This window comes from Oryctolagus cuniculus, chromosome 3 (genome assembly GCF_051225735.1).
Source record: "Oryctolagus cuniculus isolate XC-2025 breed Fujian yellow rabbit chromosome 3, ASM5122573v1, whole genome shotgun sequence".
Taxonomy (NCBI): domain Eukaryota; kingdom Metazoa; phylum Chordata; class Mammalia; order Lagomorpha; family Leporidae; genus Oryctolagus; species Oryctolagus cuniculus.
The window spans coordinates 39,724,250-39,740,731 of record NC_142869.1 but is presented as its reverse complement, the minus strand read 5'-3'; the positions used below and the strand labels follow the sequence as shown (position 1 = coordinate 39,740,731).

Sequence of the window (16,482 nt, the reverse complement as noted above, 5' to 3'; positions counted from 1 at the left end):
GTCTCCTGTCGATTGAGAAGAGTGAGAAGGCAACCAGATAGGCTGTGAGGGAATCTGTTTCCATCCTTTCCTCGAGCTTTTACAGCTCTTGCTGTGTGCCAGGCACTGTAGTGATCACTTTACAAGAACGAACTCATCTCCCCTCATTACCCCCAGACAGCGTCAGTTCTGTTATCATCCCCATTGTTAGTGACGAGGAAGTCTAGAGAGAGCAACTGAACTTGCTTCCCAGAATAAAGAAGAGGCAGAGCTGGGATTCCTTCTTGGCAAATTGTAGCAACTTATTATTGAAGTGACTTATTTTCTGTCACAGGAACAGAAGGAAGACTCTGTCGTGGGAAATAGACAGTAGTTCCTCTGTGACTATTTAAGGGCCCAAGATACTGGCTGACAGGAGAGGCACCTTAAGCCAGAGGCATCTGTGCCACAGGGCTGGCAGTCATGGCATTCTAGGCCAAGTGCGTGTGTGTGGTTAGCTAGGTGGGTTCTGCTGGTTGGAGCTAAGGGAGGCCTGATCCTAAAGAGAAATAGAGCCTTTCCAAGAACATGGAGAATGTATGTGTGTGTTTCCCAGCAAACAGAGGTCGCACACCTAGGGATGACTTGTCTGTAGGGAGAGCAGCCTTGACAGATGAGAAGCCCTTCTCCATTCTGCCCAAAACAAGTACCCCAGCCCTTGACCGTCACCCTAGCCCTTCACTTGTAAAGACTGAGCGAACGCTCACCACATGAACTTCATTCCCTGGGGTGAGAGCGTGACCTCTAGTAGGTTGAAAACCCCTGGACATGGCTTGTATGTCTTTCATTTAGGACAAAATGAAGCCGGCGCCGTGGCTCAATAGGCTAATCCTCCACCTTGCGGCGCCGGCACACCGGGTTCTAGACCCGGTTGGGGCGCCGGATTCTGTCCCGGTTGCCCCTCTTCCAGGCCAGCTCTCTGCTATGGCCAGGGAGTGCAGTGGAGGATGGCCCAGGTGCTTGGGCCCTGCACCCCATGGGAGACCAGGAAAAGCACCTGGATCCTGGCTCCTGCCATCGGATCAGCGTGGTGCGCCGGCTGCAGCGGCGGCCATTGGAGGGTGAACCAACGGCAAAGGAAGACCTTTCTCTCTCTGTCTCTCTCTCTCACTGTCCACTCTGCCTGTCAAAAATTAAAAAAAAAAAAAAAAAAAAGAAAAAGAAAAAAAAGGACAAAATGAACCAGCAGATGCTTCCAGTTAGGCTTGGAACCAGCACCAGGGAGATTGCCTGAGGGCACAGTGTGGGACTGTTTGCTAGAGGATTGGTATGCTAGCAGCAGTGTCACCGGAAGCACCGACCTTTGATGGTGACTGCTGTACTCCCGGGCTGCACCATCTCCCAGTCTCCGTGGCTCGCCTTCCCCCAGGGTGATAAAAATGAAGGACTGGGCATTCGGTAACACAGGCCTGGAGGCCAGAGCCCTGGGCAACTTAACCAAGGGGAAACGAGCCGGCTCGGGAAAGGCGAGTCCACTGGAGACTCACACGGTGGGGCGCCAGCCCGCTGCTGCTTACTCAGCCACACCCAAGATCCTGCACCTACCCTAGTTTCTGACTCCACCTGCGTCACTCTCGAGATGAATTGCTGGTCCCGGTCAAAGCCAGTTGATAAATGTGGCCAGCTGGAGGACAGAGCTTATCTGCCTGCTGAGAAAAGCCAGTCACTCAGGACTGTGCCCTGAGAGTCTTGACTTGGAACCAGGAAATCTTAAAAAGTGAGTCGGGGTTGTGTTTGTTGGGAAGCCCTAGTCAGAACCCCAGTGGGTGGGGAAGAGGCACAAGAAGTGGCCGGCTGCAGTAAGTCCCCCCCTGCTGGGTGTCAAGGCTCTGCCTTAGCTCCTTGCTGTTTCTTTACCACCAAATGCCAGTGCATTTGGGGTCGCGTACCTTATCCTCATTGCTTTTATCCACCCAGGGCCAGTGGTACTTCAAGGAAGTAGGACTTTTTTAGTCACTTTGAGAAAAGCATTCAATGTTCACCAGGAGATTGCTGACTTAGTATACAGGAATGCTGTGAGTTTGTTGCAAGAGAGATGTTGGAAACCGGAATACACTTGAAAGAAATCATGGGTTCCTGTGCTGGGTCTGTATTCTATGACGAGTGAGCTGGCTTTCCAGAGTTAGCCCTGAACAGAGAGGCTTTGTTTGCCAGGTTGAGTTAGGGGTTCTCTCAGTCCAGGGTTATATTGCAGAACCACAATCCGTGTTTTCTTCAGAGATAAATATGCAGTGTTGTCCTGAAAAAAAAAATGCAATACAAAACTTGAAAAGCACCCAGCTTCACCTCTACCCTCTGCTGTGTCTGTCTCCAGGGTAGGACTGTCAAGCTGGGAAGTCCACAGCCTCCACCCAGGAGCTTCAGTCAGGGCAACTCCAAGGCTAATTTCCTCCTCCTCCCTGCCCCCCATCTCACTCATCTGTTTTTGTGGACAGAGCCGTCTCTGTCACTGAGCTGGAAGCTCCTCTGGGGCTGGGAGCCCTGGAGCCAGCAGGCAGGGGAAGGTCAGTTCTCAGCTTAGCCACTTGCAAGCTGTGTGACTTGGATGGGTCCCTTGGCTCTCTATCCTTCTGTGTCTTTTTCTGTAAAACGAGGGTATTGAGAACACAAGTCCATACCCTTCCCTCTCCCTGCCTCTGTAGGTCTATTATGATAATTAAATGAGTTACAGATAGAAAGGATGTGGTGCAGTCCTGGGTCTACAGTAAGAGTTTAATGTGAGCTTTAACCATTGCCAGCATTCTGCATAGAGCCATAGCATAGAGATGTGGGTGATGTCGGAGCAGAGTCGGTGTTTAATGAAGGCTTGTCAAGCCAGGAGGAAAAACATTAGTGTTTCTGGAGGAGTGGTCCATAGCTAGTTGGAGAAATGAGGGAAAGTAAGGAGAAAAAGGGAAAGCATGTTATGTCTTTTGTGGGCAGGTCTTGATGCCCCAGGGAGTTATGGATCCGTGTATGAAGATACTTGGTCTGAACCCCGCTGGGATTTGGGATTTGCTCAGGAGGCAGCAGGGGAGATGAGGGGAGCAAACCAGTGTGGCCTGCAGGGAGAGGAGACCTATTATGGCCAGCCTGGAGAGGGGCTGGGGCATGTGTTGTGCCTCAAGTGACGCTGGCCACCTCACCCTGCCTGAGACACCTCTGGGGATGGGCCTGCTGTACAGACTTGAGCTTACATCAGCGCATCTGCAAAGAACCGAGCATAATTGAATTGCTGATACAAGTGGGGACTTGCAGCGGGCCCAGGTCACCTGCATCTCTATGGAAACACATGTTTGCTTTAAAGCCCAGCAATGAAAAGCAGAGGCTTACTGGAGCCAGCATCAGGTCACCGTTAGAAAAAAAGGTGTGTATTTATATGCTCCAGCCGTCAGAAACCTATGAAATGAAATAATTTCAAATTAAATAGGAAAATCAGGCCGCCGATGAATGCTAAGGACGCCTGCCACGTGTGCCCGCCAGTGCCTGGTGCTGCTGGGATCCGCTGCGTTTATTTTCGCCGCCCTTTGCTCTTTTGCTCCCATTTGCATTCTGCTGCCATGAGGAGGTAGCTTGGCACTTTATGCAAAAATGGTTAATCTTCACTCATAAGCATTTTGCCAGTGCTAAAATGGGCAATTCCAGGCTGGGCCTGCCGTGAGGGTGCCGCGTGCCCCTCGGCCACCGCCCGCCATGCCTCTGGGTGTGCAGCACAGACAGTGGTGCCAAGGCCCCTGCCTCCTGCACAGCACTGGGGCTGTGGAGTGATGATGTTCCCTCCCAGAAATGTCTCCAACTTGCATCAGCACATCTTGCCCCAGATCTGCTCCAGTGAGGTTCTAGGTGATCGGAAGCTTTTCTCCACCTCTGAAAGCAGGCCCTTTCAAATAAGTATTGACTGTTAATGACCTGTTTAAATACAACATTCCATCCCCCCCCCCAAATAACTTAGTAGGCAGTGACATTTCAAAACCAAAGGGTAACCCTGCTTTTCAAAGGAGGCCAAGCCGGAGCTTTTAAATGTGAAATTTTTTTCTGACATTTGCCCTTAAAATGCTTTTCAATGAAGTTGTTTAACAGTGGGCTGAGTACACTGCAGTGTCTTTGAATACAAATGCAACCTTGAGATTTTTTTTCCCTCCAAATTAAATGAAAAAAACAAAAAAACAAAAAAAAAACCCTGCCTGCGCTGCGGCTCACTAGGCTAATCCTCCGCCTTGCGGCGCTGGCACACCGGGTTCTAGTCCCGGTCGGGGCGCCGGATTCTGTCCCGGTTGCCCCTCTTCCAGGCCAGCTCTCTGCTGTGCCCGGGAAGGCAGTGGAGGATGGCCCAAGTGCTTGGGCTCCGCACCCGATGGGAGACCAGGAGAAGCACATGGCTCCTGCCTTCAGATTGGCGCAGTACGCCGGCCGTGGCGGCCATTGGAGGGTGAACCAATGGCAAAGGAAGACCTGTCTCTCTGTCTCTCTCTCTCTCACTGTCCACTCTGCCTGTAAAAAAAAAAAAAAAAAAAAAAAGCCCTAACCTGTATATTCAGGTGAAATTCATGTTTCAGTCACCACTCTCTGTGTCTTTGTTTATGTGCCCTCCTTCCTGATCATTAAAGCAACTCTTGTCTAAGGAACAAGGCACTACCCAAGAACTCTTCATTAAACTATGGGAATGAAGCCACAGACACAGAGAGCCAAAGTGCCTGGAATAGAAGAGACCTTAGCAATTATGAGGGCGGATCAGGAAGAGCAAAAGATGGAGGGAAGAGGAAGAGGGTGCCAAGTGAGGAGACAAGAATTTAGTCACTGGCAAGTGAAGCATCAGAGAAGCCACCTCACGTGGCATTTAGGTAAATCCTGCATTTAGTGGAAGAGCGCTGTCTCCTTCCCCAGCTCCCATGCAGGTGCCCTGACCGTGCTCAGGGACCAGCAGCTGCCTCTGGCCTCCCGGAAGGGCGACGAGTTTTTAAAGGTGCGTACTCAGCTGTCTGCCACTGTTGCAGCTAGGTACTCAGGTCAGCTCCTAGTGACCCTGAGAGCTGAAAGCAACCACAGAAGTCATTTTACTCCAGCCTCAGCCACTGCTTCTGCAGCTGCGGAAGTGAGGCCTCCTGGCCTCCTGGGGCCCCATCAGGGTGCCTGGTGCCCTGTGTGGACACCCAGGCCTCCTCATAAAGACTTACCTGTTCTAAGGCAGGCATTCGGCCTTGTGGTTTAAGACACCAGCGTTTTACATTGCATTGCCTTGTTTAGTATGTGCCTCCAGCTCCTGACTCCAGCTTCCTGCTAGTGCAGACCCTGGGAGGCAATAGTGATGATGAGTCAAGTGCTTGGGTTCCTGTCACTCATGTGGGATCCCTGGATTGAGTTCCCAGCTCCTGTCTTTGGGCCCATCCCAGCACAGGTCATCAAGCCCTTTGGGGAGGAAACCCAGTGGATAGGATCTCACTGTCTCTGTTCTGCTGTCAGTTTTCCAAAGCGTTGGTCTCTGCTAAGGGCCCATTGAAAGCTGTAGGAGAATGAAATAATCTGTGATGTTCCACTGTCTTCTAGCATGCTGTAAACCACAGGTGGGGAATGTGTAGCCCATGGGCCATATAAGGCCTGTGAAATAATTTGGTCTGGCCCTGCCAAGGCAACCACAGGCAGGACTCAAAACTCAGTAAATCTATAGCCGGTTCATTTTTAAGTTGATAATTTTGTATGGCCTTCGAATGATGTTATAAATATATATGTGGCCCTTGGCTGAACAACGGTTCCCCACCCTTGCTAGGCCAAGGACCTAATAGCATGCCCAAAGCTAAGTAAAAATGGTGATGTACTCAGTAAGTCTGTTCCAAGAGACTTTTAGACGTGCTGCTTTGACTAGGAGGCTTTTTGCTGGTTCTGAAGTCACATCACGTGAGAGACTTCCTGCTCCTGATGTTTGCCTCTGAGGCAGCCATGAGAAAATGTCCAGGAGCTACCCGCTCACAGCTTCGTCTAGGCTATGCCAGAGTCAGGTGCATGGGCATTTTAATGAGTTGACGAGGCAGAATCACTTAGGTATGAACCCCTGGATTATCCTGGAGCCCCTGGCCACATCATAGAGCTAAGGAAACAGTCGATTGGCTGGGGTGCACTAAATGTGGCCCCTTGCACTCTGGCCTGAGGTAGGAAACTACAGGCAAGCAGGCCGCTCTGTAAGAAGCACACTCCTCCCCGTTCTGTGGAAGCTGAGTGCTTCTGCTCACAGCCCATGCGCCCTGTGTCTGTATAAACAGACGTCATTCACACACCTGCGGAGCTGGGCAGGACCCTTGGGAATGGCTTTGGTCTCAATGGCAGTTCATAGACGATGAGACCCAGTGACTTGTTTGTGATGGTTTTTGAGCCATATTAGCACACTGGCCGTGGTCTCCCGAGTCAGACTCCTCGAGTTTGAGTCCTGGCCCTTCCACTTATGGTGCAACTTTGAGTTACTCGATCTCTTTGTACCCAGTTTTCACATATGTAGAGTGGACATAATTACAATTTCTACCTCATAGGGTAGTGAGAGTAAATGAAAACAGTATATTAAGCACACATTCTAAATTCTCCATATGTGTGTTGGCTGTTATTAATAACATATTGGAGAAAAAAACCACTCCTTAGCATTGTCATCGGTAGGAAAGTGGTCTTCCCTCTATCCATCTAGGTTTCTGTGAGATTCTGTTTGCCATGTGCAGTGATTGGAATCAAGGAGGAGGCCCCGGGGTGGGTATTCCAGTGACTGTGCAGGTGGAAGGAGTGTGTAGGTGCATTCCTGTGGGGCTTGTTAAGGCACTGGCTCCTGTGCCCAGAGTACAGGAGACCCTCTGTCTGCTGAGGGACAGGCAGCACATTTGCATTTCTGACAAATTCCCAGGCAGCACTGGGACTGCTACTGCTCCCCCGGGAACCTCACTTTAAGAACCACTGCTACACGCAGATGTTTGGCCTAGCAGCTGGGACGCTGGTTAGGATATCTGCGTCGCACATCAGAGTGCCGGAGTTTGAAACCTGGCCTAGCCCTGGCTCCTGGCTCCAGCTCCCTGCTAATGCACACCCTGAGAAACAGCCCTGAGAGCTCTTCCCCCACCCCCTCCCCACCGCCTGCTCACTGTGCCAGCATTTGGGGAGTGAACCAGCAGATAGGCGCTCTCTCGGTCTCTCAAATAAATACACAAGAAGGTTTTTTTAAAGCACTACTCCAGGACAGCCCATCAAAAGAGTTCAAAGAAGCAGATGAAATTCATTTCAGCATTACATTTTACTTAATCCCATCTATCAAATAGTATCATTTCATCACACAGTGGACATAACAACATCAATGAGACCACTCACCTTCCTTTTTTTGTACTAAGCCTTTTTGTACTAAGTGTGTTTGTATCCTTCTTTCCCGTGTGCTGTGCTCAGAATGGCCACATTCGGATCTGGCTGTGCATGAAAATTACCTGCGCAGTTGCTGTTTCCGGCCCGAACCCCCCAGTCTGCGTCTCAGGGCTCCCCAGTTCAATCTCCCGCCCCTTCTGACTTGGACCTTTCTCCTCTTGAAGCCCTATCTGACAGTACAAGGCATTTCTCTACCCCTTCAGGCTTCTAATCATGATCATTTTTGAAATGCTGTATTGCCAGCTCCAAACAAATGTACAGTATGATTTTTATGTTTTTATAAATCATGGAGAAATTTTGCATAAATGGCCTTGAAAATTTTTTTAGAAAATTATTTTTGTAAGGTTTTTCTGACATTACTTCCTCAGGTTCTCCAAATCAAATTCAAGCAAAGTGATGCAATAGCTGAGAACAGGAAAGTGAATCTAAGGAGAGTAATTGGTGTCAAAGAAACAAAAGTGAAACTTGGTTACTGTCTGTACAGTAAAGCAAAACAGGAAGTGGAGATCGGAAAGTCATAAAGCAATTTGGCATTCCAAGACATTGTATTAACTTTTCATGTTTTATAAGATTTCATGAGAAATATAAGTACATATTTTTTAAACGTCATTGATCAGATTGTTATATATATTAAGCTTCATTGAGTTATATCAATTAGAAATGCTGAAACAAACATATTCACCAGAATTTCTACTATCAAGATTTATTTTTTATAAAACATTATCATTATTATAAGCTAACAAATTTTTTGACTCATATAAATGCATAGTAAGTAAAATCTTTGCCCATTAAGTAGTTCAGTGTGACGTAACTTGTGCTTGGAGTAGTTGTAGTAACTTTATGTGCAGTTTATTAATTCTACACTGGTGAAGGATATGGATGATACATTAAAATGATGAAATTACTTTGTGTGTGATTGATGTATTAATTTCTTTGATCTTTATCTCTCTCTAGGATATACTCATATATAAAAACTAGATAATATCTGTGTGTTTGTAATACCATTACTGAAAACTAATTGGAATTTTAAGAGAAGAATTTTAAAATAATATGTAAGCTGCTGAGATGTTACATTATTGTCAGAACTTGTTTTTCAGAGTATCTTAATTTTGCACTAATTAATTGATTCACACAGGACATATAGCCATGGAACTGTATAGTAAGGCCTCAGTAGTTGATCTGATCTAAGAATAGTCTGAAGTGATAATTAAAAATTAGAAACCATTTTCTTTCCCAAGTAGTCAGAGATGCCTGAATCTTTTTGGTGTACTTAAAGCTCTTGTGATGGATATATGTGAAGGTCATATTCAGTCGTGGTACAGTGCCAAGTGCGATGACCAGGCGTAATATGAGGGAAACTCCCGTCACTCACTTTGGGGCCTAAATAATCACAGCATCATAGGCTTCCTGGTCTAACCCAGGGGCCTATACGTTGAAGGGTTTGAGGTTTCCAAGTGTGGAATCCTAGACATTTCACATGGGAACAGGTGAAATTATGTTTCCTGGAAGAAAATTTCCTTAACTATCTGAAGCAATTAAGATTAAGGTTAGATGGAGCTGACTGACCAGATACAGTTCATATTAGAAAACAGAATCCCCAAAGAGTAGGGCTACAGCACATTTTTATTCCAGTAGAGGTGAGGGAGCCAGCTCAGGAGAGACCATGAGCAGGAGTTGCCATGCAGGTGTGTGTCTGAACAGTCTGGAGAAACTGGTGTCAGCTGGGGGAAGCAGACACTCAGGGAGGACCTGTGGGGCAAGCTGCAGGTCACCTCCACCTGTCCCAGTTTCCCTAGCAGTGGTCATTATTGGTAGAATAAGGATATCTAGCCACTTAAACTTATAATTCTTTAAGGCAACCGCATTTATGATCTGTTTGTATTAAGACCTTTTAACTAATTCCCGTAACTGGAGGCTTGCCCAGGTTCCCAGTTCCTCTCTTGTACTCCAGGCCTCAGAAAGCCATGATGGGAAGAAAGCATTAGAATCTACCTGGAAGGTGGAACCTGTGAAGACAGCTTTTCTTGTGGAAAATAGAGTAAAATGGACAAAGCACGTCTCCTTACTAATTTTATCTTCCCATCTGAGAAACCTGCAGTAGCCCCCATTCTACCTTCATTGCCAACATTTTCCTTCCATAAAAAGAAATAACACTGTGATTAATCTTATGGACATCAGCATGGGAAAAGTGTCTTCTTGGGGCTGGCGCTGTGGTGCAGGAGGTTAAAGCCCCGGCCTGCAGTGCCAGCATCCTATATGGGCACCAGTTCAAGTTCCAGCTGCTCCACTTCCAATCTAGCTCCCTGCTAATGAGCCTGGGAAAGCCATAAAGTATGGCCCAAGTGTTTGGGCCCCTGCATGCTCATGGGAGACCCAGAAGAAGTTCCTGGCTCCTGGCTTCAGATAGGCTCAGCTCCAGCCGTTGCAGCCTTTAGAGAGTGAGCTAGCAGATGAAGACCTCTTTCTCTCTGTCTCTAACTCTCTCTGTAACTCTTTCAAATAAACAAGATAAATTTAAAAAAAAAAAATGTCTTCTTGAGTTAGACTTTGAGATCAAAAAGAAGGGGAATTGCTAAGGAGGGGTGTGTGTGTGTGTGTGTGTGCGTGCGCACGCGCGCATGTGCGTGCGCGCTTGCACTTTGGCTGATGAATAGTGCTCCGACTTCCTCAGTGCTAACTGTCCAGTGCTCCCACTTCCTCAGAGTTCAGAAATGTTCTGTCCTCAATAAAATTCCTCCCTGAATTCCCCGTGGATTATAGCTTTAGAAAATGCTGCATGTCCAAATGCTAGACGTCAAAGCCCATATGCAAAACAAAACAAAAACTTGACCTGTGAGACTTAAGACGTCTAGAAAGGGCAACATTAAGCATGTCCAGGAATTGACTGACCTAGTCAAATGGAAGGCATCGTGGCCCACAGATGTGTCCTGACAAATATGGTCCTAAGTCCAGCTGTCAGTTCAGTTCAGTTTTGCATACTTATGCAGGTCTGCCTGTCCCTCTTCCCATCCCCCTGCAACATACACACTATCATACACTGAAAATCTCTGTATGCATGTATGTACAGCATACATGTATGTTTATATGAAGTCAAAGCTTTCATTTAATAAAAAAAATCAGCCATCCTGCTAGAAGTCTTCAAACAGCGTGCAGGCGTGGTGATAACTGACTGAACGTTTCACTTTTTGCTACATGACTTGTAAACAAAAACCATCTGATTATTTATTCTGGTACCTTGCACACCATCTCTGTTCACTGCCAAGAGTTCATCAGAAAATAGCCTTGTCGTTGGTTACTAACTTTTAGGGACAGGAGTTGGTGGAATAAAATGCAGGTATTCTTTGCCAGCTAATAGTATTTACTTTCTCCCGTGTGCTGGGCCAGAGGATACAGAATTTACCATTTGGAAGTAGTGGGAGGAGTTTCCAACTGAGGCCTTCTGCAGGAGAGCTTGCGGGAAAGGGCACAAAGGGTGCATTCTGTGAGCCTGCATGCCCAGATGCATGTGTGAGCGGCTGTATACTCTGGAAACTTCTACACGTAGAATCTTGCTCTTTCTAACATTTGATCACCTGTGTGGATTTCTATTTGAGGATAATTTGAGTGGTAATGGACTTAGCATTGCACATTGCCAAGGTTCTGTCCCAGAGCTAGCAAAAAGGGTCTGTACAAGGGTGCTTCAAAATGTTCATGGAGACCAGAATTAAAAGATACTTTCCTTTTGGTATGCAAAATAATTGAAGGCCATGCAGTGTTATCCATGAGCTTTTTGAAGACATCTTGTATTTATGCTTTATTGAAGACTTGGGTGTAAATAAAAACAGAGGGTTAGAAATCAGAGGATTTTTGAACTCTGAGGATGAGGATACCCCTTATAACAAAGGTCAGAAAGAACAGAAGAAAATATTGCAGTGGTTCTTGACTGACACAAAGCTTTCACCGCGCAAACAGGAAGCATACAGTGTTATTGTGGCCCAACTAGCTGCTAATTTCTGAGACAATCTGTTCATGCACTTAAGTCATTTATTCTCCTTTCCAAAAAGACTGGAGCTGTTAAAGACTTGAGATCTGTCTTCTGTAATAATGGTGAAAGATTCGGACCAGATGAAGGAAAAGAAAACATCACAGCTTGATGTTGGGAATACAGATCTGCTCAGAAAGGAGCACTCCACAAAGAAAAGGCAGAAAACCCAAGGAGTTTGGGGAACAGAAGGAGCACAGCAGCTGGGCAGGCCCATTTGAAACTGGAAAGCATGAATTTATGGCCATTGAAGATTATGGTGAAGGTTCTCCCTGATGTATTGGCAAGCAAAAAGCAAGCTTAAAACTTTTTACATACTTGATGGAGAGTGAGGCAGGGGAGGTGGTGACTTTAGACAGGATGGTCAGGAAAGCCTTCTGGGAGAAGGCGAGTCTGGAGCTGAAATAGAGATGACAGGAAAGAAATAGCCATACAAAGACCTTTGAAGTGAGAGCATTTCAGATGGAAAGGAAAACAGAAAAAAAATGTTTCTTATATTTAAACCTGGAACCATTTCTGCTGTTTCTTTCTGGTATAACTGTGCGTGCAGGAGACAGTGTTTATTAGATTGCCTGGGGACTGGCAAAAGCTTTGGGACACTGCGGATTGTGATGACAGTGCTTGTTAACATAGGAATGGTTTCCCTCTGCTCGTTGTGTTTGACCAACTTTCTTTTCCATAACCAGAAACACAGCTTGAGTGCGTTCCTATCCATCTTTGTCAGTTTTCATGTCAATACAGTATGAATAAAAGATTTTACATTGTCTTCTGGAGTTATCATAAGATGCTTTTAGAACATATGTAAGTCAAATGCTTAGCCTGGAAGTATTTTTACATTCTAAAATGGTATTTATGATGGTGACTGAATAAAATTGCTTACTATGTTGGAAGAGAGCATAAAAATAACACATTGAGAAATCAATTTTAAAACTTTAATCTTGTTTCATTCTTTATAGGGCTTACTCCCCTAGAAGCAAGATGGCTGAAGTCAATACTCACGTGAACGTCAAGGAAAAGGTAGGATAAAGCTCCACATTGGCTCACAAACTCCAAACTGGGTGATGTAGTCTCTAGCTGGTAAAAACTCAGTTGTCATGAAAGAAGGGAACAGTGGTTTGGGGCAGACATAGTAAGTCTGCCACACTAATGAGCTGTTTAGCAGAAGGAATCACACATGGTGTGTTCTGAATGCATATTAAATGCATTACATAGATTTTCTCATTTCCTGTTGACCGTAATCCCATGAAGTTATTTCCATTTTATAGAGGTGGAAATTGAGGAACAGGAGTGTGATTCATCGGAGGTCACATATCTAGTGAACAGCAGAGTGGGCTGTGCACTCGGGCAGTGCACTCCACCATTCCAGCGAGCACCTGCTGGGTTGCAGCTGAGAGCTAGGGCATTATGTTACCTCTTCAGAGATGGCCCGGTGGAGAAATCCAGCCGATGTCTCGCGTGTCTCCTGGTAGTCACACTGGGTAGCCTTGAGAGTTTCTGTCGCTCCCCCTCTTCGTGGAGGAACGACATAGGACCCTGCGCTGTTCTTTTGTCTGCTCGGCCCTTCCCGGGTTTGCTGCTGGTTCTTCCCGGGTTGGCTACCGAACCTTCCACCTCCGTGGAAGGGCGGTTCCCCCTAGCCACTTTCCCCACTTCCACGGGGGAGCGGCACACCGCCGGCCGGCTCTCTCGGGGGCTGCTCAGATGTTCCTCAGGTGTTCCTTCAGATAGATGTTCCCTTTAGATGTTCCTGGTGCATGTTGTCTCTCTCCTCCTTTATAGTCCTCTTCCACCAATCCCAACTCTGCTACCCACACGCCGAGTACGCTGCTCTCCTCCAATCAGGAGCAGGTCCTACAGTTTATTGGTTGAACTGGAGGCAGCTGTGTAGAAGCTGTTTCCCTTCTCAGCGCCATATTGTGGGAAAGCAGATGCATAGAATAAGTCTTAATTCCAGTAACTTAGTCTAGTCCGAGTTGCTCCCCACAAGTTTCCTTTAACACAGAGAGTTCCTGACTGTGAAGCTCTCCCTTCCCCCCACCATTTCTTGGAAACTGATTCTACTTCAGAGCCCTTCCTTAGAAGGGCTACTTCTGGGCCAGCATCCCTCTCTCACCGCATGTGTTACCTTGTACTGTTAGCTCTCAGCAGTCGCAAATCAGAGAGCATGGAGAGAAGTCTGCCCAATCCACTCTCTGGAACTGTAGGAAGGTACAGAGGCCCTAGAAGTGGTTGGCTCGTGGTTGTCCAAGTGGAACATGAACCCAGGCCAGCCAGCTCAGGCCACCCCCCACCCCAGGCTCCGGTGACCCAGCTGGGCAGCCGGCTGAGGGTGGGGGTTTGCCTTTCGTCCCTAACCGAGTGAAGAATGAGACAAGTAACGTTTGCGGAGTGCTTCATTATTTTTCTTTCGTATAGCAAAGATGACCTGTTGTAGATGCCAGGGAAATGGTGCAAAACGCGTAGATGGGGTTCCTGCCACCACCGAGCTCACACTCAGGGCAGGGAAGCAGAGAATAAACGCAAGACAAATAAACGCACAGAGTCATTTCAGACAATTTCCTCATTACCATCTAAATGAAATGTAGATCTCTTTCTTCATGAACGTGGGCAAAGGAAAAAACATCCATAGTAGCTGCAGCCATACCCGTGACTGCACAACTGGAGTCGCAGCGCTCTTCACACCACATGCATTGGTCACAGGTCTCCAGAAGTGATGCTGCGTCATCGCTGCTTCTCACTTACCGTAGGGACAGAACCGGCCACCGCGTGCCTTCCCACCGGAGAAGCACGGACACAGGGGCTTCAGAGCGCTTGTGGCCAACTCGCATTATCTTTTAACAATACCATCTCATAAGCTGGGGTTTCCAGTCCTCTTTTAATGCATTTCCGTATGAGTCATTTTCCTTGTAACCATGTGCGCCTTATCTCATGAATTGTAGCACACTGTTCAGAGGCTTCCCCGCGCTGCCAAAGGGGTCCTAGTACTGAAAGGTATACACCGTGTCGGCCTCTATTCCAAAGGCAAAAGTGAGCATGCAGGAGTGTGATGTGGTCTGACATGTTTTCAGAAGATCTCCTGGCTTCATCAGTGACTGGGCTGCATGTTTTATAAATCTGCATTATTAAATAACTTTCCTGTTTCATGAGGACCCTGAGGCCTGAGGTCAAGACTTGGTCGCAGTCAGATTCTCAGGGAATGTGGGGAAGCAAAGATTCAAACTCAGCCGTGTCTGGTTCTACAGCCTGTGCCCTGTCCACACATTCCTGCTTCTCAGGGTTTCCACCAGCATGCCCTCAGGGCCCAGAAGAACAAGCCGTTACTCCAAGTCTCTGGGCACACAGTCAAAGGCTTCCACAAGCATGCAATTTCTTTGGCATCTGATGTGTTATCTTAAACATTGATGCAAAAATATTTTGATCTATTGTATCCCATGATATAAACTGTATTGCTTATTGACCATTGAGTAGCCAACAGCAGAAGGCTTGGTTCTGCGTTCATGGGGACTCACAGTCAAATACTCAAGCGAGAAGTGTTTCCCGGTTTGGGAAGATTGGCCTTGTTCCAAATGTCTGCTGATAGGGGAATTGAACAGCTCCTGAAGTTGGGCTCTGGGAAGGAGAGGCATTTTCAAGAATCAGGCTCACAGTAATTGATCCCTGTGTAAAGCATGCCTGCTGGGCAGACCAGTGCTGCAGGCTCAGCAGTCAGCAATAGACTTTCTTATTTAAAACAGAGGTGGCATCGAGCCATGAGGGGAAATGGACATGCAGACCACAAAGGGTCAGCGTGACGTCGCCACACATTGTTTTAGGCTCCACATTCGTCCCGCTTGTCCTGAGTACTGTCAGATACCCATGTGAAGAGTAGCAGGAAATGGTGTTTTCCCATTGCACTTCAGAGACTTATCAAAATGTTGGCAGTATTTTGAAAGAGGGTGCTGTTAGGTTGTAAATATTATCAATCTGCATGACAATGAAAGTAGAGCTCCTCTAACTCAGTTAGCAAATTCCGTCTTCCCGTGTTGAAAGGTTAATACGATTCTCAACTCAACAACATAAATCATAGTGAACAACTGAAAATTCTGAGCATTTATAATTTTACATTGATTTATTTTCGTGCACTTACTTCCTTTAGATATTAGCTCTTATGGCCTTTTTATGATTAGTTTGTTTCTCAATCTGTCACACAGAGCAATGACATTTCAGTTCTGAAAATTAAGAATAATAACAACTGTTACATCTTAAATTACAAGCTTCTCAACATCAGAGAACAGATCCGTGTAGTATTTTTGATACAACATCTAGTCAGGCACTGGGGGAATTGAATAATGAAAGTCTGACAATGAAATGAACTCATCGGTTATCTTTAGAGGATCCACAGTTGGATTAATTGAATGGGAGTAGGTGCTTTGGAGAGGAAATACTTCTGTCCTCATGCAGTGTTTAATCCAAAGGGGGAGCTAATAACTTAAGGTTTAATATTAAAAATAACTGGATGTTATAATTGACACTGTCTATGACTGCTTTATTTCAAAATATCTTTGTTGTTGGATGATAACTATAAGGACTTACACTGGAAATGTGGTGGACGTCGCAGGTGAAGTTCCTCGGCATGGCACACGTGTGCTGCTCTCTGGCAGTTCTCGGTGCCTTCTCACTGGTGTTTCCTGCCATCTCTCCATACGCCGTCCTCAGTCCAGCCACCTTGACCTTGAATGTGGCTGTCTCTGTGCTTGCGAGAAGGCCCGTTTCCTCTGCCTGAGACGTCTTCCTCGGGGACCTGACTCTCACTTACCTTCCTTCTAGGAACCCTTTTCACTCCTCGCCCTTTCCTGTCTCCCTACCCCACCTAAGGATTTACCTTCCTCTGTGCTGTCTGGAGCTTCAGTGGGATTCTCTGCCCACTCCACTGTTACTCCATGCTGTGCAGTTGTTAGCTGTCGCTCTGTCTCTCTGTGTGAGACTGTGTGTTCCTTCGGGACCGGGATGGATCTTACTGTTCTTGGGTTTGGAACGTAGCTGACCCCTCCTAGTTAGATAAACGAACCAACAGTGAATGAATGAACGTGCCCGCTTGAATA

At 46.7% G+C, this 16,482-nt stretch overlaps 1 protein-coding gene across 16 annotated transcripts in view; it reads left to right on the top strand.

Moving 5' to 3' along the window:
• The window catches only part of SPATS2L (spermatogenesis associated serine rich 2 like), a 174,807-nt gene that overhangs the window by 75,187 nt on the left and 83,138 nt on the right, over positions 1–16,482 (top strand). For 15 of the 16 annotated variants that reach the window (XM_070070428.2, XM_008258940.5, XM_070070427.2 and 12 more), the window contains one exon: positions 12,358–12,418. In XM_070070428.2, coding sequence (XP_069926529.1) covers positions 12,380–12,418 — 39 coding nt within the window. In that variant the 5' untranslated portion in view covers positions 12,358–12,379. Of the gene's footprint in view, positions 1–1,711; positions 1,736–12,357; positions 12,419–16,482 lie in introns of those variants that run through there. The other variant, XM_070070431.2, reaches the window with a different exon arrangement.